The sequence below is a fragment of the Hemitrygon akajei genome, chromosome 9 (assembly GCF_048418815.1).
Source record: "Hemitrygon akajei chromosome 9, sHemAka1.3, whole genome shotgun sequence".
Lineage (NCBI taxonomy): Eukaryota > Metazoa > Chordata > Chondrichthyes > Myliobatiformes > Dasyatidae > Hemitrygon > Hemitrygon akajei.
In genome coordinates, this window is record NC_133132.1 from 26,855,313 (window position 1) to 26,881,590 (window position 26,278).

At 41.4% G+C, this 26,278-nt stretch overlaps 1 protein-coding gene across 1 annotated transcript in view; it reads left to right on the forward strand.

Moving 5' to 3' along the window:
* The window catches only part of gcn1 (GCN1 activator of EIF2AK4), a 187,807-nt gene that overhangs the window by 113,940 nt on the left and 47,589 nt on the right, over positions 1-26,278 (forward strand). The window contains exons 41-44 of the mRNA XM_073055683.1: positions 4,114-4,310; positions 9,123-9,265; positions 13,738-13,855; positions 16,564-16,779. Of these exons, the coding sequence (XP_072911784.1) occupies positions 4,114-4,310; positions 9,123-9,265; positions 13,738-13,855; positions 16,564-16,779 (674 nt within the window). The remainder of the gene's footprint in view (positions 1-4,113; positions 4,311-9,122; positions 9,266-13,737; positions 13,856-16,563; positions 16,780-26,278) is intronic.

The following is a 26,278-nucleotide window of genomic DNA, read 5'->3' on the forward strand; positions in this document are numbered from 1 at the left end:
TGCAGTGTCCTCGTGAAATCTTTCACTATGCTCGTCACTGACAGTACCAAGGTTTGCAGGAAAAAAGTCTAAATGGGAATGCAGAAAATTAAAGTTCAGTGACATGTTGCACTTCATAGTTTTGTATGCTTGAAGCATGTTGTCAACCAGCAACAAGAAGTTTGGTACTCTGTAGTTGCTAAGAAAATTTTAAACATCATTGTTGAATGTCTTCCATGCGATTTTTCTCCCATCCCTCTTGGAAGTTCTTTGAATTGTCTGTCATTGATGACTTGTTTGTTTTGTAGACCAAATATCTTCCTTAAACTTGGTACCGTAGATTCCGGACTACAGAGCGCACCTGATTTTAAGCCGCTGGCTCTAATTTTAGAAATAAAATCATTTTTTTAATTGTAAAGGCCGCACCGGATTTTAGGCCGCACCGGATTTTCGGCCGCAGGTGTCCCACGTTGTAATATGAGATATTTACACAGAAAGATATTACACGTGAGGATTTTTTTAACTTTTAATTAAATCCATATGGTAACAAAAACAAATACATATTGCAAATGCTTTTTTTCGAACCGTGCCCGTACGCGGCTACTTTTAAATATACGTTGCGTATACTTCTTTACTGAACAACATTCCAATATCTCCTAACGACTGGTAAAAAATATATATACTGCAGCCTACCAGGAAAAGTTATTGATACCTTTAACTTAAAAGCAGAGTTCGCTCGGATCCAAAGCCGCTCGCGTAATGCGCTCCCCCCCTCCGTCCCGTTTCATCGCAAACGGCATTTAAAAGCAGAGTTCGCTCAGATCCAAAGCCGCTCGCGTAATGCGCTCCCCCCCTCCGTCCCGTTTCATCGCAAACGGCATTTAAAAGCAGAGTTCGCTCAGATCCAAAGCCGCTCGCGTAATGCGCTCCCCCCCTCCTTTCCGTTTCATCGCAAACGGCATTTTCCCACAAGACACCGCGAAACCGGGTGTATCGTCATAGCATCCCGCGATGTAGTACAGAAAACAAATATAGTTTAAACTAAGTAGGGTAGGTAGCACAATGCTTCGAGTGTTTTCCATGTTGATGAGGGTGAGTACAAATGACTGATTTACAATAATTTAATTGTGAAAGTGCGCTTGATTTATCGTACAATTTCATTGGACCTCTGTGAACTACTCATCAATTTTATTGGTCTACTGTTACGAGGCAAAATGTTTACGAGGCGGCATGAAAAAAATCATGCATTAGCCGCTTCGGATTATTGGCCGCAAAGTTCAAAGCTGTTCAAAATGTGGGAAAAAAGTAGCGGCTTAAAATCCGGAATCTACGGTATTAGTTATTCTGACTTGAATTATGAATTGAAATAACAAATATAGGCAATTTTACATAAGTGACACGTGATAGGGAAATTTCATGGTGAATTTCATAGTGATTTTCATGGTCAGCAGCCCACAAACCATAAGATACGCCTAAAAGTATTCCGGAAGCAAAATCTTTGTATTATAGAAACAAAAAGTGATGGTAGTACTTCACAGATGAGGCAGCATCTGTGCGGAGAGAAACAGTTTGTTTCAGGTCATTGAACTTCCAAGTTCTCTTCATGTCAATGTCTTCACTAACTTATAATGGCTCCCAGCTGAGCAGCTTCCCATTTGTGTTTATGGTACAAGAATTGATTAAATAGGAAATGCATGCTAAAATTCTTCCGTGTTCATCCTACACGGGGTGTTAACAACAGTCTGTTGTCAGCAGACAAGGTGTAATCACTTCCATTTTATTTTTCACTCAGATTCAGTGTGTTATGTAAGAACTTGGTCTCGCATTGTGCTTTAATCAAATAAAGCATTCCAGCTCTTCATTAGATCATTGAGGTAAATTTGAACACCAAACCACCAATGATGTTAGTGTGTATGTCCAGTAGATTAAGCAAAGGAAATTCCTTGAGAGATAGGAGGTGGAAAGGTTCTGGGTGAAAATTGAACATCTTGGGAGTTGTCTGGTGCAGTGACTGGTGGGAGTGACAAAAACTGGTGGTGTTCAATGGACCAAAATTAAGAATACACTTGTTGCACTTTGGGAGGACAAACCAGGGTAGAACTTACACAGTGAACAGTAGGACGCTGAGGAGTATGTTAGAACAAAGGGAATCTGGGAATACATCTCCATAATCCTTTGAAAACAGTGTCATAGGTAGACAGAGACATAAAGAGAGCTTTTGGCACATTGTTTTTCATAAATCAAGGAATTGAGTACAGCAGTTGGGTTGTTATTTTGAAATTGTATAAAACTTGATGACATCTAATGTGGAGTATTGTGTGCGTTTCTGGTCTCCTACCTACAGGAAAGTTGTCAATAAGATTGAAAGGGTACAGAAAAAATATACAAGAATATTGCGAAAGGTTGAATAAATTAGAACTTTATTCCTTGGAGCGTAGGAGAATGAGGGGAGATTTAAAAGAAGTATAGAGAAATATGATTGATATAGTTAAAGGAAATGCAAACAGCATTTTTCCCCTGAGGTTGAATGAGGCTACAATGAGACGTGATAGATTAAAGGTGAAATAGTTAAAGAGAAGGGGAACTTCTTCACTCATGGTGGAGTGAGTGTGGAACGAGCTGCCAGTGGAAGTAGTGGATGCAGGTTCAGTTACAATATTGAAGAAGAGTTTGGATAAGTACATGGATCAGAGGGATGTGGAGGGCTATGATCCAGGTGTGGGGTCAATGGGAATAGGCAGAATAAGAGTTTGGCATTGACTAGATGAGCCAAAGGGCCTGATTCTGTGTTGTAGTATTCTTTGACTCTGTCAGTGAGGTGAAAAGAACTTGATGGAAGTTAGTGTCATGGTCAGAGTTAATATGTCAGAAGTTTGGAAGTTTAAATGAACATTATTGGCCAGGAAAGCATTGAAATAATCAAGTCCAATGGTAACAGAGACAAAGTTGAGTTATTCCCTCTCCCAAATTCCCTACTACTTCAGGTCTTGCACATTCAATCTGCAGCACATTCAAATGGCATTGCCAAACAATTGTTGACTGAAAATTGCAAAATTTTCTGGGTCTTGCAGTTGACATTACATATCAATGAAGTTGTCTTTGACAAAGTCTTGAGATGATTATCTAATAGGTACTTCAATGAAATGGAGATGAGTATTGATTTACAACCTCATCCTATTACTGTAATTTTTGGTCTACCAATGATAGAGCCAATTCATTTAACTCCCTCAGCTCGTCAGATGATTGCATTTCTTACATTAATGGCTAAAAGATCTATTTTGTTGAATTGGAAAGAGATTAATTCCCCCTACCACATTTCATTGGTTCTCAAACTATGTTATGTTTAAACTTGGAAAAAATTAGAAGCATTATTAATGATCCTTCTATTAAATTCGAAAAGACTTGGAGGCCATTTATTCAATATTTTCATATGATGTAATTTGACCTTTTCCAAACCTTTTTTTCCCCTTCTGGTTTTATACATGTAGAGAAGATCAGAGTTGATGACACTTATGGTTCTCTTTATTTTTTAGATACTATAAACAGCCCATGTTTCTTTTTCTTTCCCTTTTTTAGTTATTAGTTTTGGATAGATTAGGTTTTTTTGGGTATATATATTTTTTTCTGTTTTTTTTTCTTATTGTTATTCCAATTTCCTTTGTGTACATCGTATTTGTATTTTGTACGATTTTGGGAGACTTAATTCCCTCGTACCAATTGAGTATATATTCATGTATGTTAACTATTAACGATGTAATCCCAATAATTGTGTATTAATATTTGTTATTTTCGATATGTTGAAATTAATAAAAAGATTGAAAAAGAAAGAAAGAAATGGAGATGTGATGTCAGAACTAAAAAATGTATGTATAATTATCTATGGCAAATGTTCTGACTATGTAATTAGCAAGAAACAGTCTATCAGTTTAATGTATAGGTTTATCTATGGTGTGATAAATGAAGAAAGGTGTTCTAAAAATGAACTTTGACAGTAACATTCAGTTGATGAGTTTTCATGCACTCTTTGAAGGTTTTCCAACTGTCCTTGTGACGATTGATTAAAAATTTTCATCTCATACAATTCCTTTTCAATATCAGAGAAAAAGATTTTATTTCCTCTTTCCTGTTTTTCAGGCTTGGCTGAGGTAATGGCTGGGCTTGGAGTTGAAAAGCTGGAAAAGCTCATGCCAGACATCGTGGCCACTGCCAGCAAAGTGGAGATTGCCCCACATGTCCGTGATGGTTACATGATGATGTTCATCTATCTGCCTGTCACCTTTGGTGACAAATTTACTGCATATGTAGGAGCCATCATACCTTGCATTCTAAAGGTAAAAGACCAGTAGTGGGTTGACAAATTTCCTTCCGCTTATGCATTCTGAATTTTTAACCTCACACTGTCAGAAGATTTTGACGTTCAGCAAGAAATGATCATATTCAAGCATGGAACATACCTGTCAAAATTTAGAAACATATCCATTAGCCACTTTAAGATGCTGAGAAGAATGGATCAAAGGGGCAATAATTCTTCCCAACATATCCTCGAACAGTAACATGAACATTAATATATGCCTTAAAAATCACAAGGAACAAACCCCTTAAGCATCAACAAACACAAAATGCTGGTGGAACACAGCAGGCCAGGCAGCATCTATAGGGAGAAGCACTGTCGACGTTTCGGGCCGAGACGGTCTCCGAGAAGGGTCTCGGCCCGAAACGTCGACAACGCTTCTCCCTATAGATGCTGCCCAGCCTGCTGTGTTCCAACAGCATTTTGTGTGTGTTGTTGTTTGAATTTCCAGCATCTGCAGATTTCCTCGTGTTTGCCCTTAATCAGCTCATTTGTCTTCTACCCCATACAGATCAATATAAATCCAACTAAATTGCTGTCTGATCTTGTATCACTGCAGTTGATCTGCCATGTGCAATCATCAGAGAAGCTACGCACAAGTGTCAGTTTGTAAATACCATCCCTGCTGTTACTATGGAGCTAGTTTAACAATTTGACAGCCTGCGTATCTGGGAGATAGTGATGTGTTCCTTTACTAACATGCTGTGATTCAGGTCAATCTTTACTGAGATAGATTTTCTTCAGTTAGAATTTTTAATGGAGTTGGCAACTGAGAGCTTATATTTTTCTGTGTCTTGCAAATGCAACTTAAATTTATCTTAAGAGTTACCTGTGGAGATTTCCACGGTTTTGAAGGTACATTTAATGTCAGAGAAATGTATACAATATACATCCTGAAATACTTTTTCTTCACAACTATCCATGAAAACAGACGAGTGCCTAAAAGAATGAATGACAGTTAAATGTTAGAACCTCAAAGTCCCACCCCAGTTCCCCTCCCTCCCGCACAAAAGCGGCAGCAAGCAACAATCCCCCCCCCCCCACCAGCAAAAAAAAGCATCGGCATCCACCACCGAGCACTCAAGCATGCAGCATAGCAACAGCAAAAGACACAGATTTGCAGTACTCTAAAGACCACTCATTCACCTGGTATTTAACATACCACAGGCTCTCTCTCTGCCTAATAAGGGAGAAAGGTGTCTCCGCTTCACAGCAAGAGGGGAGACATAACAAAAAAACTTGCTGGTTTATGATGTTAGAAGTCCGTTGCAACGCTTTTTCCGAGCTCTGCGCCCAAAGTTTTCAGGACTCTGGGCACACAACCAAAGATCTTCCGACTCCCACAACACACTGATCTCCTGTCTGGACACCGACCTTTCTATCCGCCCATCTCCAGAGTCACAAGATCCCAGGCCTCCAAAGGTGAGGTCAGCTCTTAGGCTGCATCCTTGGCAAGTGGGATGACAGCCAGTCGTGAAACCCTCTGAGCAAGTCCCATCCCCACAAAGAGCCAAAGTCAGCGTGTAAAAGAACCCTGAAAGGGGAAAATAGAGATATTAAAGATGGAAATCGAGCTGTTTCCGAAGATGTAAGCAAAGGAGTCGCCATTTAGCACCATCATGGATAAGCTGCTGATATGATTTTACACATAAATGACAGGCCAAATAAATGCTACAATTGCACATAAAAGATACAACTACTGAGAACAGTACAGCGTAGGAACAGGCCGTTCAGCCCAACATGTATAGGCTGACCATGGTTCCCATCTAATTCCATTTCCTGCATGTGGTCTGTATCCCTCTCTTCCTTGGTGTATCTAAATGCCTCCTAAACTGCTTATAACAATGCACTCCAAGTCAGCCAGCATCCCAGTAAATCTCTTTGCACCCCCGCATCTTTTATATAGTGTGTATCTAACCTAATCTCAACATATCGATGCAGCTACAAAAGAAAGCAAGGCAGTGTCTGTATTTCATTAGGAAATTCAGGAGATTTGGTTTGTTACCTAAAACACTCAAACTTCTACAGAGGCACAGTGGAGTGCATTCTGACTGGCTGCATCACTGGTATGGGAGGGCAACTGTACAGGTTCGAAAGAAGTTATAGAAGGTTGTAAAATCCATGGGTACGAACCCCTATAGAATCCAAGACATCTTCAGTGAACGTTGCCTCAGAAAGGCAGCGTCCATTATAAGGACCCCCATCACCAATGACATGTCCTCTTCTCATTGTTACCGTCAGGAAGGAGGTACAGAAACCTGAAGGCACACACTCAGCAATTCAGGAACAGCTTCTACCCCTCTGCTGACTGTTCCTAAATGGACATTGAACCCTTGATCACTAACTCACTTTTACTATTTCTGTTTTTACACTTATTAATTTAACTATTTAAAGTTCATATATACATACTGTAATTGAATTCTTTCCTATTTTTTTATGTATTGCATTGTACTGCTGTTGCTAAGTTAACAAATTTCACAACATGTACTAGTGATATTAAATCTGACTCTTCATGCAATATTGCAAATGTGGCTTAAATGTGGGAAGTAGAATTAAAATGGGAGGCCACTGGGAGATCCCACATTTTCTGCCGAATGGAGTGCAGGTGTTTGGCAAAATGGTCTCCCAATCTGTGCCAAGACTCACCAATATACAGGAGACCACACCTGGAGCACCAGATAACAGTATATGACCCCAATAGACCTACAGGTGAAGTGTCGCTCATTTTAATTCCACTTCCCATTCTCATTCCAACATGTCAATCTATGGCCTCCTCTACTGTCATGATGAGGCCACACTAAGGCTGGAGGAACAATACCTTATATCCTCCAACCTGATACCATAAACATAAATTTCTCAAATTTCTGGTAATGGCACCCTCCCCCTGTCCACCATTCCCCATCCCCTTTTCCCTCTCTCACCTTATCTCCTTGCCTGCCCATTGCCTCCCTCTGGTGCTCCTACCCCCTTTTCTTTCTTCTATGGTCTTCTGTTCTCTCTGACCGGACTCCCCCTTCTCCAGCCCTGCATCTTATTCACCAATCAACTCCCCAGCTTTTTACTTCATCACCACACTTCCCCTCCCCCCAGTTTCACCTATCACCTTGTATTTCTCTCTCCCCTTCCCCACCTTTTAAATCTACTCATCTTTTTTTCTCCACTCTGCCGGAGGGTCTCAGCTCACAACATCAACTGTACTTTTTTTCCATAGATGCTGTCCGGCCTGCTGAGTTCCTCCAGCATTTTGTGTGTGTTGCTATATCCTGTGGTATCCTTGGGCAGTCTTCCTCGCTATCCACAACTCTAATTGATTCTCCCTTTGTTCAGTAATGTTGCGTTGGTTGGTAACACTGATCTAAATCAAAGTATAGTTAAAGTTTAGCTCTTACCTCTGGGGGGGTAAAATACAGGATGGACGTTCATAAGCTGTGTTGATACTCCAGAGTAAATGAATGTTGTGGCCCTTTTTCTTTTCTCTCAAGATTCAAGTGTGTACTTAAGGTCCTTTAATATTTCAGGATGAATGTGAATGATCCCAGAATCCTGGCAAAATGTTCTCAGACTCTAGGCTTAATTATTTGTTTTACTGTTGTTAGTGGTACCTTGTGGTACTTTTATTAGTTCTTTGCCTCTAACAATTTGAATGGTCCAAGGGGCTGGGAGAGATGGTTTAGAAACACATAGGATATTTGCTATCATTAGCTTGGACATCAGAATCAAATTTATTATGTTAAATGATTTTGAATTTGTTACTGTGTGGCAGCAGGCCAGTGCAAAGACATAAAATTATAAATTACAAAAGAAATGATGCAAAAAATATGAGGTAGTCTTCATGGACCATTCAGAGATTTGATGAGTGATGGAGAGGAAGAAGTTGCTCCTGAATTGTTGATATGAGGTGGGGGGGGGGGGGGGGTTCTTTAGGTTCCTGTTACATATCCCTGATGGTAAAAATGTGAAGAGGGCATGTCCCAGATGATGAGGGAACTTAATAATGGTTGCAGCCTTCTTCAGGCATCACCTCCTGGGAATATGAGCAGAGAGTTAGGCCAGAGTGTTATAGTTCTGGTCACCACACAACAGGGAGGATGTGGCATTGAAGAGGGTTCAGAAAAGGTTCACTAAGGTGTTTCACAGGATAGAATATTTCCTTGAAGAAGGCAAACTGGATAGGCTGGGTTTGCTTTCCCCGGAGCAGAAGAGGCAGAGAGAGGGCCTGACTGAGAATATGAAATTCCCCTTAGAAGAGTTATCTGTGACCAGAGGACATGGATTTAAACTAAGGTTAGGGGATTTAGGAAAGATTTTAGGATTTTTCTATCCAGAGTGTGGTGTAAAATAATATACATCGTCTTTTTGAGGCATTGCTCTTTAACAACGTCTAGATGAGCACATGAAATGCCATGGCATAGAAGGCCATTGGGTAGGTGCTGAAGAATGGGATTATTAGGGACGGATGTCTCGTGCATACACAAAATAAGCTGATGGGCATTTTTTTCTGTATTATTCTAACAGCATAGCTCTTGCCACTCTTATTTTGTGTTTTTGCAAAGGTAGCACTATAGCCATCAGAAGGTCACCAATATATGTACTCCCAATTGTTTAGAGCTGTCAACAGCTGGATAATCAGTTGATTATTCTGAGTGGCTGAAAAGTAGAAGCAGTTCCTGAGCAATCAGTTTCCATCAGCAATAGATGTGGCCAAATGACCACAATGTAAATACACATTTGAAGCACTAGGAGAAGGATTGCAAACTGTATGGTTTATCAACATGTCAGTTTCTGTGTACAGGCTTTGGCGGATGAGAATGAATTTGTTCGTGACACTGCTCTACGTGCTGGACAGCGAATTATTAGCATGTATGCAGAGACTGCCATCGCACTACTGCTTCCAGAGCTGGAACAGGGATTGTTTGATGATAACTGGCGAATCAGGTACCGTGTAGCTTTCAATCAACTCCTGTGTTAACTGTGCACTGAAAAGCAAATGGGTACAAATTTGGGGTATGTAAGAAGTTTGTATGGGTATGAGTTTGTATTTGTATGGATACAAACTTTGAAAAATGGAAATACTATGGTGGGTGTAAAGATTGTGGGGTAAGATCTGGGTATAACTCTTCCAGGAGATTTATGTTGTGTTATTTAATGTTAAATTAGCACAAAAATCTGAAGAATAATTGTGATCAATACTTCACACCTGCTTAATTATGAAGAGCCATAATGGAACTTTAGAAATATTGTATGCAATTCTGTTTTCCCACTCAAGGAAAGATATAGTGTGTGTGGCAAGGTTTATCAGATTGATTCCTGATTTTTCAGGTTTATCATATGAGGAGAGATTAAGTAGTGTAGGTGTATGCTCTTAAGTTTATAATAATAATTTCATTGAGTTATGAAAGGACTTGACGGGGCAAATAAAAGTTTGATGTTTCCCCTCATTGGAATATCTGGAAGCCGAGTTAACAAACCCTGTGAATGTTGGCAGCCTATCCAAATTGAAGATGATTTCCTGGGAGCCTTTGTTTACAGTATTATTGAGCATAATGCTCTAAATGCATTTTGAGATTAACTAATTAAAACATGTATTCCACGCCCCAGTTCCTGTTCTGTAAGTAATTTTGTAGAATCTTACAAAAGAATCTTTTGACATTCTGATGGATTGAATTGCTTTTAATCTTCAAATTGGTCTTCATTCATTGAGTATACAATATGAGCAATTAGTATTTAGATGGGAGAGGAAGATTAGTTTGCAGTATGTCCTGTTAATAATCAGCTCTTGAAATAATGAATAGTGAGACACAGAGAATGTGTATTTATAAGTAAGTAACTTTTATCGTTTCAATTGAAAAACATGCAGGCTCACAAACTAACTACCTGTGTGCACCCTACTAGAATCCCTGACCCTCCATGAACAGTCAATGAAGAGAAAAGGTATTACCTGGGAAAGGAGTCTATGCTGGCAAGCATTCCTCATAGTCCCAATCTCCAAGTGTCAGTGGGGCCCTCCTTATCCGCAATGGTTAGTCTCTGGTTGCTGGAGTTATTGCCCCTGCATATTTGGAGTTCCTGACTTTTATAGTGTTCCTTATCAATTGAAGTGGTGGATCTCCATCCCATTGACTCAAGGTCACCTGCTTACTGGTCATTGTACCAGGCTACAACCAACATTGTTTCATGATTCTGCCCACCCCAGCCTTGTGTGTTTGTCTTTCAACTCTGACTGGTCCAAACCAGTTATATGAACCAACCCAGAGAAAGTCTAACGAGATTACAGATTGCTTCTTTGGTAGGTATGGCATTTTACGTAATAAGTAGCTTCTCCTCCGAGAATGGTCTCAGATTTAGAAGGTCATTACTTGAAGTTCCTTGTGTCAACATTCATTTGCTCTGATTAGATTGTCCCAGAGCAAGAATCAGTTCAGAGTCCACGCCCTGTTCATGACAAATAGCTACAGTCGGCCCTCCTTATCCGCGAATTCCGCATGCGCGGATTTCAACCAGTCGCGAAAACCCGGAAGTGCTCTTCCAGCACTTGTTGTTCTAGCATGTACAGACTTTTTTTCTTGTCATTATTCCCTAAACAATGCAGTATAACAACTATTTTACATAGCATTTACATTGTATTAGGTATTATAAGTAATGTAGAGATGATTTAAAGTATACGGGAGGACATGCGTGGGTTATCTTGGATTGGGATCGAAACAAATCGGAAGTTCTTACTAAGTAAGTCGGAACAGGTACATCTGGTATTACTTAGTGTCAGTTAGTCAAACGTTTGTCTTAGTATATAGTATATATTTTACCTTTCTATGCACATAAAACACTACAGAACGTATGTTTCAGTGCCAGGCTTGGGGAATGGAAGTTCCCAAGTTCGATCTAGGTGACAGATCACTCCCGAGTGCGCTCTGCACTGTGCTGGGTTGATGTGGAGGATCAAACACCCAAAACCCAATAATTAAACCACTGCATTGCTTAGTAATAATTGTAGCTTTCATCCGGCAGAGCCTTTCTCACTTTATCCTTTAAAATTGTTCTGATCGTTGACCAACTGTAGCCTAACGCTTTTTCAATGACCAGTGGAGTTTCACCTCTTTCCGATCGCTTTATTATTTCCACTTTATCATTATCGTGATTATTTTCGTGAACAGAAACACTGCGGATTCAGATCTCTGCCACTGGGTCCTAATGTCCCGCACTGAGACCGGTTAAATAAGGTCTGGGGTTCCGCTGGGTCCTAAGATCCCCTGCATTGAGGCATGTTGAATAACGGACTTGAGCATCTGGAAATTTTGGTATCCGCGAGGGGTCCCGGAACCAATCCGTCGCGGATAAGGAGGGCCGACTGTACTTGTCTGAGAATGGTCTCAGGTTTAGCAGATCATTACCTGAAGCTCCTTGTGCCCACATTTGATTGCTCTGATTAGAGCAAGAATCAGTTCAGAGTCCACAAAATGGAGGGAAACAAAGACAACTGATTTGTCTATTTCCCCTTTCTGTGTTTCTTCTGTAGTTTCTTCCGGCCAATAGTCTCCTATAAGGTGCGGTTTCTGTTGCTTCTTTCCCCAGATCTTCTCTCCAGATGTTCACTCCTGTTGCTGTTGTCCTGTTACCACACTTGAGTAAAACTTCTCTTCACTTTCTGAATGGAAGTATATGCAGAGGGCATAGGGTTTGAACGTATGTTTGCTTGATGCTGCCGCTTGAGACATAAAATAACTTCTCATGCAAGCAAAAAACTCGGCAGTTTTAGAGTTCTGTGCCCTGGTGTAAACCCAATCTGGATCAAGACCTTTAAATATTACCATCTAAATCTACTTGGGCTCATAAATTGGAGATACCCAAATGTATTTAATTTTTTATTACTTAGCAAGGAGTGAGAGCTGTCAAGCCAACTGGAATCAGCACACTCAAACAGGAGTAGCTAGATTGGCATTATTGCTGGTGCACACATGCTGGATCACAGTGTCTGCTCCAGTGCTAAGTTTTGTGTTGTGCAGATGACAGGAAAACAAATTGTGATGGACTTCAGCAATTTAATTGTCATCAGTCTGGGTATTTCCATGCTATGATAAATTGTGATGCTTGTGCTGATTCCAATTTAAATCCTTTAAACTTACCTTTCCTCATGTTAGACATATGCCTTCTAGTTTTTGACATTTTTAAACGTCTGGCAAAAAGATCATTAACCCTAACCCTATCCCTCTCATAATTTTATATGCTTTTATCAGGTCACCCTTCAACCTCCAGCTACATAGAAAAAACAATCCAACATTGTCAAACTCCTCTTCTAGATAACGTACTCCAATTCAGGCAATATGCTAATGAACCGCTTCTGCTCCTTCTCCAAAGCCTCCATATACTTTCTATGGTGTGGCAACCAGAAATGCAGACAGTACCAAAATTTTATACATGACTTTCCAACTATTACATTCGGTATCCCAACTGATGAAGGCAAGCATGCTGTATTCCTTGTTTACTACTCTATCCATTTTGTGTTGCCACGGTCAGGAAGTTGTACATTTGCATCCCAAGATCCTGCCAAACATCAATGCTCCAAAGAGTCCTGCCATGTACTGCATACTTTCCTCTTACCAACATGCATCATCATGCAATTGTCCAGATTAAACTCTAACTGTCATCTATGTCCTTAACTTCCTTACTATCCTCAACTCCACCAGCTTTTGTGTCATCTGCAAACTTAATAATCAGACCATCTGTAGTTTCATCCAAAAAGCAAAGAACTCCCAGTCAGGAAAAACACCCATGCACTGCCACCCAAGCCAGTTTTGTATCCAATTTACCATGTGACTTGATCTGCTGAAACTTTTGACAAATACTTTAAAGTCAACACAGAGAATGTCCACTGTGCTATCCTCATCAATCATCTCCATTAACACCTAAACAAACTCTATCAACTTTGTGAGACAGAAAAATTCTCTTACCTGATTCCTTGTAAACTACACTGGAAAATCCATCTGTGGTACTCTTTTCTAAGTTGTGCTCAAAACTGTCATTTATGTTTGCACTTCTTTTGTTCATACATGATTCATTTATAACACGAAGCAAAAGGTTAAAATCCAAGGTTTAGTGTAGTTGTTTTTAGACACTGAATAAATTAATTCACTAACATGCAAATCTCCATCTGTTTTACCCCTTTGATTGTTTGATTTGAATTTACATCTTGTTTCAAATGCCTCTGTTGTCCTTCAGTGTTTAGTTGCAGTAGAGAAGGCAGGCCTTTTTCCATGTAGACTGGGGAAGCTTGTTTAGTCCCATTTATCTAAACCACATCCCAGCCTAGTGTGGTGCAGTTTGCATGAGGGATTCTTTTGAAAGAAGTTGGATTATATGAAAAGAACAGTCAAATTAATGAAACATGATTTTTTTTTCCCTTTGGGTTTCAGGTTCAGTTCAGTCCAGTTGCTAGGAGACTTGCTGTTCCATGTGTCAGGGGTGACTGGAAAGATGACAACAGAGACTGCCTCGGAGGATGATAACTTCGGCACCGCACAGTCTAATAAGGTGAATCACATATTGATACTAGTGTTGTGAGAACTACTATTGTGAGCTGTGCACACTTGTAAAACCCAAAAATACAAAAGGACAAACTACACACAGCACCTTTGTTTAACTGACTCTCCCATTATCAATGTTCATGTAGCACCAGGGTCCTGGAGGAACGTTGTTTCGTTTTTACTGTGTACTGTACCAGCAGTTTATGGTCGAAATGACAAAGTTCACTTGACTGGGCTTGACTTGTAGGGGCATTAGGGAAAAAAAAAATTATCTTTTTGTAAACTTAAGAGATTCTGCAGATCTGGAAATCTTGAGCAATGCTCAAAAAGTACTGAAGGTCCTGATGAAGGGCCATGGTCCAAAATGTTGACTGTTTATTCCCCTTCTTTGATGCTGCCTGACTCATTGAGTTCCTCCAACATTTTGCTTATGTTGCTCAATGACCTTTTTGTACCTTGAATGGGTGAATAGTGGAATAGGCTATTTGTACACTTGCTGCTCAAAAAGATGATCATTTTTCTTTGTGCCACTCTCAATAACTCAATATTCCTTTGTTCACTTAGAATATCCACTATTCTGTTGTTGTTGGTTTTGGTCAGTTTAACATGCCTCGACATGTCTCATGTGGGTTAACTCAGTGGACAGTTCAACAGTTACACTAGCTGTCTGGGTCAGTTTACAAGCCTTATGGACAAGCTGCCTTATCATTGGATTTGTTGACCTGGTTCTGAGTTGCCATTCCCAGGGACACCACAAAATATGTCCGGACTGGAATTCTTCTCTTGAAGAATAAAAGCTTATAGGTGATCTGATAGAGATCTTCATATTAATTAAATGGTTCAGTCACAAAAGCACATTTGTTTTGTTTTGTTAGACTCCCCTCTCGTTGTGCAACACCTCTCTGTCCATTACAGAGGGAGAGAGCCTGTTGCATGTCAAATTGTTGGGTGAATGATTAGTTTTTGTTGTTGTGTAGATTAGTGATCACCAACCTTTTTAAGCCCAAGATCCCCTATCTCGGCCTTAGTAAAAGGCAAGATCGATCCCACATCAATTAGTTACACGCATGCGCACCAGGGCAAAAAAGACCGGAAGTAAAAACCCTGCAGCCCGGAAGTAGAAATAATATATAAACACCGGGGGTACCCATCCTTTTTTTTTGCACTGCAGACCAGTTTAATATTGATGATATTCTTGCGAACCGGCTGACGGGGGCGGGGGGGTGCTAAACACGACTGGAATACAGCGAGACTCGAAGCAGGTTCCTTATGTCCAGTCTATTGTAGTTTTCACAGCTCTCGGCTTCTGTCCCGCTTGCTCACGTTTTTTCCGCTGAGAAAACTCAGCAGATTAGTCTTTAAGTGCTGGGTGCTTGGACTCGGTGCTGAAGCAGTTTTGAGACATTGCCTCATTAGACAGCCTCCGGGCCCGAACTCAGCCTCCCGCCCACTCGCCGCCAGATGCCTTGGCCAGGTGCGGCTGGTTGTGGGTGGGGTGAGAGGACAAGTTCAGGGACGGAGGTCCCCATACCGGGGCCGCGGTGGTCACAGTCCGGAGAGCGCAGCCAACCGAGTGAGGAGTGTAACAGCCTTGTAGGATCTATCAGCCGACAAAAGTTTGTTTCAGTAGATTGCAGCGCGGTAGCTGCTCTGATACTTACGAAACGCTGAGTCCAAATTAGGTCGTCTGCGAATATTTTAGCACCGGGTTCCCCACGAACATTCGGTGTACTAAACAGGTTCAGAGACAGCGCTCCAGGACAGTAGCAATGGCACTTCCCGCCAGCCGCCCAAGGGAAATGAGTGATCCCTGGCGCGAGGGTATCACTGCGTTTAGTCGCCTGATGACTTTGTGTGCGTTCATGTTCAACAGTGAACGTGACAGGGAATGAGGAAAAGTGCAGCCAACTCATATCGTTTCCTCGCGGCCTGGTGGTTGGGGACCAGTGAATTACACTGTGTAATGCGGGAGAGCTATACGCATGCGCACTGGACAGAAAGAACAGAACTAAAACCCTGCAACCCAGAAACAATCTCTCAACAGTATTTGTGTATTTATTTTCCCTTTTTTTTGGGATCAACTGGGAAAGTCTGAAAGACCGACCAGTTGATCGCTATTGATGGGTTGGCGACCACTAGTGTAGATCATGGTCTCTATCTTGGGGATTTTACTATTGCTTTCTTGGTGGGTGGTGGGTGTTGATGCTTTTTGCTGTCATTAAGTGAGAGAGGGGAGGTTTGTGCAAAGGAGGGGGAGTGGTGGGGCTTTGGCATTCTAACATTTTTACTGTCACTCATTCTTTGGGATATCCTGTTTTTGTGGATGTCAGTGAAGAACAAGAATTTCAGGTTGTATATTATACATTCTCTGACATTAAATGGAACTGTTGAAGATAATTTCATTTGAGGAGTTCAAGATTAAGGGTCATAAACAAAACAGTAACTAATAAATCTAAAACGTAATCAGAAGGAAGTTTTGTCTATAATGTTAACAATGTGGAATGCGCTACCATGCAGAATATCTGAAGCCTAGATATGAGGGAGAATAACAACTTATGTTGATGGGGTTAGATGGTGAGAGATTCTTATTGAAAGTGAACAGAGGCACGTTCCAAATGTGCTAAGTGAATAGCTCTGTGCACAAATTTAGTATAATTCAATGTATCAGGTGGTACAAATTGTGGTTGATTATAACATGATCTTTTGTTCTTTCAGGCTATAATTACTGCACTTGGACAGGAGAGGAGGAACCGTGTACTGGCTGGACTCTACATGGGCCGTTCTGACACACAACTTGTGGTGCGTCAGGCCTCACTACATGTCTGGAAAATTGTTGTGTCCAACACCCCACGTACTCTTCGCGAGATCTTGCCAACACTCTTCACTCTGCTGTTGGGTTTCCTGGCCAGTACCTGCGCTGACAAGAGAACAGTGAGTTCAGACGTTAATGATAAATGATTAAAGTATTGCTATAAATTGACCTGTTGGGATAACCTTCATTATATTGAGATCTTTGATTGTTTAGTTTACTTAGCCCAAGGGTAATAATGATAATTGATAATGATAGCTGATGAATTGGTTTTCCGTTATATCTGACAATAACAGAGAAACCTGTGCAGGAGAGGCTTTAAAGCAGTTCCACTCAGCCTTGGAAGTCCGGGTCCAGTGGTACTAATAGTCGTTACAATTGAGGTCTTCCTTGGTTGTAGTGTATGTCCACAACTACTTCTGTGTCTTGTCATGCCCTTCGCTCTCCATAAAGTGTTGTAGAACTGCCTTCCAACAATTGGATCTCACTGTTGGTCTGAACCACCCACTCTGCTAGAACGAAGTTCACATGCAGGTCCCTATCTCACCAGGGTATGAAGCCCACCCTGGTTTAGTCTGTCTGAACAATTGTTGTACCGGGGTGTGGCCACTGTCGCATACAAACAGCTACTTGGAGCCACAGGTGAGGGCTGAGTGTCCAGTGGGGAGACTAAAGGTGAGTAAGTGAGTCCAGAATGGATATAACAATCCTCTACCTCTCCCTGGACACCCCATACACTCCGTCTTTGTACTGTAACTACTTTCTGGAAAGCTTAATTCCAGAAATTACTTCTAAACTGCTACTTTTATAATCATAAATAATATACATGGAAATGTTAGAATGAGACAGTGGAGTTACTGTTTCAAAGCTCCAGTGAGCTGAATCCAGTGGTGTCTGTGTTGTTTGGACTTTATATAGCTGCGTGGATTTCCTCTGGTAGTTCCAGTTCCCTCCCAAATCTGAAAGACAGCAGGTGCTGGTATGGTAGGCGTGTCTTAGAATCTGGGTGGTGATAAGGAGAGAATGGGTTCTGAGAGGAAAACAGGATGGGTCTGTAAAACAGCATTGACCCATTAACCCAAGCCTCCTGTATTGTAATGAAGTATCAAAAAAAATCAAAACTACTGTTGTCCTGGTATAACCATGATGCAAATTAGTGAACCTTTGGTCTATTCCTGTCTCCTTGCTCAGGTTAGGATACTTGAATTGCACACAGTTCTTCAGATGTGGTCTTCCCATAACCCTGCATAATCAGAGTAAGCTGTCCTTCCTCCTGTACTTCCAGTGAAGGCCAGCATACCACATATTCAGGCTGTCTAAATCACCTTGAAGCCTCATTGTGTCATCATCACGTGTCTGTCTCACTCAGGTTTCATATAAATATCTCATTTAGTTTCTCATCCAATCAATGATAATACATTCTGAATAGCTGGAGCCCTGAGCACTGATCACTGTAGTACCAGACAAGTCACGGCCTGCCACTTTAAGTAAATCCTTTTTTATTTCCTGGCAATCAAACCCCTTTGGAACCAGATTTAATATCACCGGCATATGTTATTAGTATATATTATATATGTTATATGATAGACATGTATATAAAAGAACATAAGAAACAGGAGCAGGAGTAGGCCATCTGGCCCGTCGAGCCTGCTCCGCCATTCAATAAGATCATGGCTAATGTATGTCTGTTAAATAGTTAGGTTGAAATAAGTAGTGCAAAATAACAGAAATAAAAAAGTAGTGAGGTGGTGTTCATGTGTTTAATGTCCATTTAGAACGCTGATGGAATGGGGGAAGAAGCTGTTCCGAATCACTGAGTGTGGGCCTTCAGGCTTCTGTGCTCCTTCCCAACAGTAACAGTGTGAAGAGGGCATGTCCTGGGTGGTGGGGATCCTTAATGATGGATGCCACCTTCCTAAGGCATCGCTCCTTGAAGATGTCTTGGATACTCCAGAGGCTCGTACCCATGATGAAGCTGACTAGTTTTACACATTTCTGCAGCTTATTTTGAACTTGTACAGTAGAACCCCCCCCCATACCAAACGGTGGTGCAGCCAGTCAGAATGCTCTCCAGGGTACAATTGCCGAAGTTTTTGTATGTTTTAGTTGACAAACCAAATCTGCGCAGATGTTTAATAAAATACAGCTATTGTCTTGCTTTCTTATAGCTACATCAATATATTGCACCAGGTTAGGTCCTCAGAAATATTGACACCCAGGAACATGAAATTGCTCACTCTCTCCACTTCTGGTCCCTCTATGAGGATTGGTTTGTGTTCCCTCACCTTACCTTTTCTGAAGTCCACAATCAGCTCTTTGGTCTTACTGACATTGAGTATAAGGTTGTTGCTGCAACACCACTCAACTAACTGGTATATCTTGCTCCTGTACACCCTTTCGTCACCATCTGAAATTCTGCCAACGATGGTGGTATCATCAGCAAATTTATAGATGGCATCTGAGCTATGCCTAACTACAGTCTGGGAGTAGAGAGAGTAGAGCAGTGAGAGTACCCACAGCAGTATATCACCTACAATCTAATGTGCTTTCATTTTGCACATTTTATCAAATGTCTTCTAAATGTTCAGATACAATCATCCAGTTACATCCTCAAAACTGAAAGGGAAGTTGTCAAACACAATTTGCATTTCATACATCCATGCATACATCCAAAAATGGGGTGAATAAAAATAGAATGAATGTAGGTTTAGTGTAAATGGCAGTTGGTGGTTGACGTGAACCATGGTGCAAAGGGTATCTGTCTCTTTACAGTTTGATCTTTGATATACAGGCAGTCCCTGGGTTACGAACGAGTTCCGTTCCTGAGTCCGTCTTTAAGTCGGATTTGTACATAAGTCGGAACAAGTACATCTGGTATTACTTTGCGTCAGTTAGTCAAACATTTGTCTTAGTATATATTTTACCTTTCTATGCATATAAAACACTTAAGAAACCTATGTATTCCAATAATTAAACCACTGTGTTGCTTAGTAATAATTGTAGCTTTCATCGGGGCAGGGCCTTTCACATGCTCCATTATTCTCACTTTATCCTTTAAAATTGTTCTGATCGTTGACTGACTGTAGCCTAACGCTTTTCCAATGACAGATGACGTTTCACCTCTTTCCAAATGCTTTTAATATTTCCACTTTATTTTCAATCACGATTGCTTCCCGTCAATGGAACAGAAACACTGCGGGCGGCGGGTCCCGAGCTCTGCCGGCTCCTAAGGTCCACTGAGTCCTAAACACCACTGCACTGAGACAGGCTAAATGGGACAAGTGGGGGCTGTGCTAGGTTTGGGTTTGAGTATTTGATCCTCCACAATATTCCTTGTGGGAATTTAAACTGGAGGTGGCAGTGTTTTTTTTAATGAGGTCGAGTTGCGAGCTCGACATCAACCTGGCACGGGAAGTGTCTGTCAATGGATCGATTTCGGGAACCTCCATTCTCCAGCCCGACGCTGATCTCACTGCGCCACCAGCCGACTGGAACGGGGGGTGGGGGGGGGGGGGGGTCGGGATGAATCTTGCTCGGAAAAATTTAAGCCAAATACAAAGTTACACACTCAATACAGTGTCAACGGGAATGATTTAAAATGGCGGACGGCATCACGATTCAACTTAAAATGGCGGACAGCGTTCTCCGTCCTCGGTTTGTAAGTACGAGTTGTCCATAAGTCGGACGTTCGTAACTCGGGGACTACCTGTACTTGTGTAAGTGACAGTGCAGAGAAAGTTTGCTTGATTGATTCCTGGGATGAAGCAGTTGTTTTATGAAGAAAAGTTGAGCAAATAGGACCTTTGCTCATTAGAGATAAAGAAGAATAGGAAATGATCATATTGATCTGTAAAACTCTGAGGGTCTTTTCAGGGTATATACTAAGAGGCTATTTCCCACATAGGAGGATCCTAGAACTTTGGAGCATGGATTTAGATGAAACAGTTGCTCATTTAAGACATTTAGAAATTTTTATCCCCTTCTGTAGCAAAGAAAATATTGTAAAATTTGTTCTGTATGCTTATCTGATTTGGCAGGATAAGGTATTTACAAAGAAGGCATTGTACACATGTTAAACCATAAGAAATCACTTCATTAGAGATAGATTACAGAAAGAAAAACATATAGAAACAGAAAACCTACAGCACAATACAGGCCCTTCAGCCCACTAAGTCCCTACTTTAGAAATTGCTAGCCTTACCTATACCTTATGTTTAATGAGGTACTAGTACAGAAAGTAAACTAATACTTATCGTCCACTTAATCTGCCTGCACAATGACGGAAGAAACCAGATTTCACAAACTCCTTAAACTTGAAGTACTATAAACATATAACAATTACAGCACGGAAACAGGCCATCTCGGCCCTTCTAGTCCGTGCCGAACACTTACTCTCACCTAGTCCCACCGACCTGCACTCAGCCCATAACCCTCCATTCCTTTCCTGTCCATATACCTATCCAATTTTACTTTAAATGACAATACTGAACCTGCCTCTACCACTTCTACTGGAAGCTTGTTCCACACAGCTACCACTCTCTGAGTAAAGAAATTCCCCCTCATATTACCCCTAAACTTTTGCCCCCTAACTCTCAACTACTCTCCCTACTCCCTACTCTCAGTTCTGTGTACTCTCAGTTCAGTACTGTGTTCAGTTCTGTTCACCTCACTACAGGAAGGATATGAATATTATAGAGAGAGTGCAGAGGAGATTTACAAGGATGTTGCCTGGATTGGAGGTCGTACCTTATGAGAATAGGTTGAGTGAACTCAGCCTTTTCTCCTTGGAGTGACAGAGGATGAAAGGTGACCTGATAGAGATGTATAAGATGATGAGAGGCATTGATTGTGTGAGTCAGAGATTTTTTCCAAGGGCTGAAATGGCTAACATGAGGAGGCAGTTTTAAGGTGCTTGGAAGTAGGTACCAAGGGGATGTCAGGGTTAAGTTTTTCACACAGAGACAGGTGGGTGCATGGAATTCACTGCCGGTGGTGGTGGTGGAAACGGATACAATAGGGTCTTTTAAGAGCCTCTTAGATAGGTACATGGAGCTTAGAAGCATAGAGGGCTATGCACTAGGGAAATTCTAGGCATTCTCCAGAGTAGGTTACATGGTCGCACAACATGTGGGCTGAAGGGGCTGTAATGTGCTGTAGATTTCTACATTCTTTGCTAAACTAGTACTTTCCTGTGATAAGTTACAATTTAGTACCTGCACCTTCACATGATCTTACCTTTCCAAAACATGTATTCATCATCATCATCTACTCTCAGGGCTGTATACTGGTACTCTTTTCATTTCGGCAAAACATTCCCACTTTGAGGCTAACAACATTTTGTCTTACAAACATCCATTTCACTTTAGCATGTATCAAGGAGGGATCAAATTAAATTAACTCTTTTCGTACATCCTCACATGCTCTTTGCAAGTGTGGCTCCTTGCAATTCTGTATTTTAGACAGATAATAGACCGTTAAGTATATTCATGGACAAGATAGATATTTGGTTATGGAGACAAATAGGCACATAGATTATAGGAAAATGGAGGGATTTGCAGCAGGGAAGGGTTAGATTGATCATAGAGCAAGGTATAAGATCAGCACAGCATTGTGGGCCGAAGGACCTATACTGTACTGGGCTGTACTGTTCTACATTCTAAAGAGGAACAGATCTTGTCTGACAAGTAGTGAGACAAAATTTACCTATTGGGCAGTGTAGTAAAGTTCTGGAAAGAGAATGCTAGAAGAAAAGGCTCTCAACAACTTGGGTGGAGGGGTGGGACGGAAGCAAAAATCCAAGAGTTGTAAATGAACTACAAGAGGAGGTTTCCCTGCTGCTCAGTGAGTCTTCAACATGCATCATTTTGGCAGGAGGAGTGTGACAAGATTACAACACTTTACATACTGGTGTTCCATCCAGTAAGGCAAGATGAAATAAACCAATATACACTCAGCAGCAACTTTATTGGGTATGCCTATACCACCTGCTCCTTATCTAATCAGCAAATCACTGCATAAAAGCATGCAGGCATGGTCAAGAGGTTCAGTTGTAGTTCAGACCAAACATCAGAATGGGAAGAAATGTGATCTAAGTGATTTTGCCCTTAGACACATAAATGGTATGTTGCCTCCTGGGAGCTAGGGTCAGAGACATCTTGGATTGTGTCCACAGCATTTTGGAGGGGGAGGGAGAGCAGTCAGATGTCTTGATATATGTTGGTACCAATGACATAGGAATGGAAAGCAAAGAGATCCTGAAAAGAGAATGTAGAGAGCCAGGCAGAAGCCTGAGAAGCGGGACCTCCAGGGTACTAATTTCTGGATTGCTGCCTGTGCCACGCGCCAGTGAGGGTAGAAACAGGATGATTGGCCGATTCATGTGTGGCTGGTTCAGGGGACTGGGCTTCAGGTTCTTGATCTCTTCTAGGGAGATATGACTTGGACAAACGTGACGGTTTGCACCTGAACCTGAGTGCGACCAATATTCTAGCAGACAAGTTTGTTAGAGCTGTTGGGGAGGTTTTAAACTGATTTGGCAGGGGAATGGGAACCGGAGTGAAGGGACTCGAGGTTCAGTGGACAGTGGAAAAAGCAAATATAGCATACATTCAGACTGTCAAGGAGGGCAAGCAGATGATAGGACAAAATAGCAGCCAGCAGGTTGAGTATCATTGCATTAGGGAATAAAAAAAGGGTAGCAAATATAGAACTCAGAGTGTTATATCTCAATGCATAGCATACAAGAAATAAGGTGGATGATCTGTTGTACAATTACAGATTGTCTGGTATGATGTTGTCATCAGTGAATCATGGCTGAAGGATGGTTGTAGTCAGGAGCTGAATGTCCAAGGTTACACGTTGTATGAGAGGGATAGGAAGGTCGGCAGAGGGGTGGTGTGACTCTACTGGTAAAGAATGGCATCAAATCAGTAGAAATAAGTGACATAGGATTGGAAGATGTTGAATCCTTGTGGGTGAGTTAAGCTGCAAGGCTAAAAGGACCCTGATGGCAGTTATATACTGGCCTGCTAATGGTAGCCAGATTAGAGTCAAAAGGGCAATGTTATGGTAGTCAGGGAGATTTCAACATGCAGTTCGATTGGGGAAAATCAGGTTGATAATGAATCTCAAGAGTGAGTTGCTGGATGCCTACAAGATGGCTTTTTAGAGGAGTTTGTTGTTGAGTCTACTGGGGATCAGCTATATTGGATTGGATGTTATGTAATGAACTGGAGCTAATTAGGAAGTTCGAGGTAAAAGAACCCTTAGGAGGCAGTGATCACAATATGATTGAGTTCAACTTGAAATTTGATAGGGAGAAAGTAAAGTCTGACGTAGCAGTGTTTCAGTGGAGTAAAGGAAATTACAGTGTAATGAGAGAGGAGTTGGCCAAAGGAAATCAGAAGGAGTTGCTGGCAGGGATGACAGCAGAGCAGCGATGACGTGTGTTTCTGAGAAAAATGAGGATAGATGTGTTCCAAAATCGAAGTAATACTCAAATGGCAAAATAGTGCAGCGGTGGCTGACAAAGGAAGTCAAAGCTAATGTAAAAACAAAAGAGAAAGCATACAACAAAACAAAAATTAGCAGGAAGACAGAGGAGTGGGAAGCTTTTAAAACCCTTTAGAGAGCAACTAAAAAATCATTAGGAGAGAAAAGATGAAAGCAAGCTAGCAAACAATATCAAAATGGATAGTAAAAGCTTTTTCAAGTATGTAAAATATAAAAGAGAGATGAGAGTGAGTATAGGACTGCTAGAAATGAGGCAGCAGAAATAATATGGGGGGACAAGGAGATGGCTGCTGAACTAAATGAGTATTTTGCATTAGTCTTCACAGTGGAAGACACCAGCAGTGTTCCAGGTATTGAAGGCTGTGAGGGAAGAAAGGTGAGTGCAGTTACTATTACAAGGGAGAAGGTGCTCAAAATGCAGAAAGGCCTAAGGGTATATAAGTCACTCAGGCCAGGTGAGCTGCACCCTAGTGGTAGAGATTGTGGAGGCATTAGCAATGATCTTTCAGAATTCATTGGACTCTGGCATGGTGTCTGAGGATTGGAAAATTGCAAATGTCACTCCACTCTTTAAAAAGGAGAAAGGCAGCAGAAAGGAAATTATAGACCAGTTAGCCTGATCTCAGTGTTTGGGAAGATGTTGGAGTAAATTGTTAAGGATGAGGTTTTGAAGTATTTGGTGACACAGGACAAGATAGGACAAAGTCAGCAAGGAAAAATCTTGCTTGGCTAACCTGTTGGAATTCTTTGAGGAGTTTACAAGTAGGATAGATAAAGGGGATGCAGTGGATGTTGTATATTTAGACTTTCAGAAGGTGCCACAGATGAAGCTGCTTACCAAGGTAAGAGCCCATGGTATTACAGGAAAGTTAGGCATGGTCAGAGCATTAGCTGATTGATGGGATGCAGCAAGTGGGAATAAAAGGATCCTTTTCTGGTGGGCTGCCGGTGACTAGTGGTGTTCTGCAGGGTTTGGTGTTAAACATAGAAAACGTAGAAAATAGGTGCAGGAGTAGGCCATTTGGCCCTTCGAGCCTGCACCGCCATTCAGTATGATCATGACTGATCATCCAACTCAGAACCCTGTACCTACCTGCCTTATCTCCATACCCCCAATCCCTTTAGCCACAAGGGCCATATCTAACTCCCTCTTAAATATAGTAAGATCCCCCCTCAATCTTCTAAATTCCAGTGAGTATAAGCCTAGTCGATCCAGTCTTTCTTCATATGAAATTCCTGCCATCCCAGGAATCAATCTGGTGAACCTTCTTTGTACTCCCTCTATGGCAAGAATGTCTTTACTCAGACTAGGGGACCAAAACTGCACACAATACTCCAGGTGTGGTCTCACCAACGCCTTGTATAACTGCAGTAGAACCTCCCTGTTCCTGTACTTGAATCCTCTTGCTATGAATGCCAATATACCATTTGCCTTTTTCACCGCCTGCTATACCTGTATGCCCACTTTCAATGACTGGTGTACAATGACACCCAGATCTCGTTGCACCTCCCCTTTTCCTAATCGGCTACCATTCAGATAATAATTTGTTTTCCTGTTCTTGCAACCAAAGTGGATAACCTCACATTTATCCACATTAAATTGCATCTGCCATGAATTTGCCCACTCACCTAACCTATCCAAGTCACCCTACATCCTCTTAGCATCCTCCTCACAGCTAACACTGCCGCCCAGCTTCGTGTCATCTGCAAACTTGTTGAGACCAATTCTATTAATGCTGTATATCAATGATTTAGATGATGGAATAGATGGCTTTGTTGCCAAGTTTGTAGATGACACAAAGGTTCGTGGAGGGGCAAGTAGCATTGTGGAAGCAGTTAGGCTGCAGAAGGACTTAAGACAGATTAGGAGAATGAATATTACACCTTGTTAATGAGGAAGATTGGAGAAGGCCAGACTGGATCAAGCTGACAGGAAGGCAACAGTAACTCAAATAACCATCAGTTACGATAGTACTGTGCAGCAGAGCATCTCTGAATGCATAACACGTCGAACCTTGAAGTGGATTGGCTACATCAGCAGGAAACCACACTGTGTTCCTCTCCTGTATTAAATAAAGTGGTCATTGAGTGTATGTGTGATGTGCTACT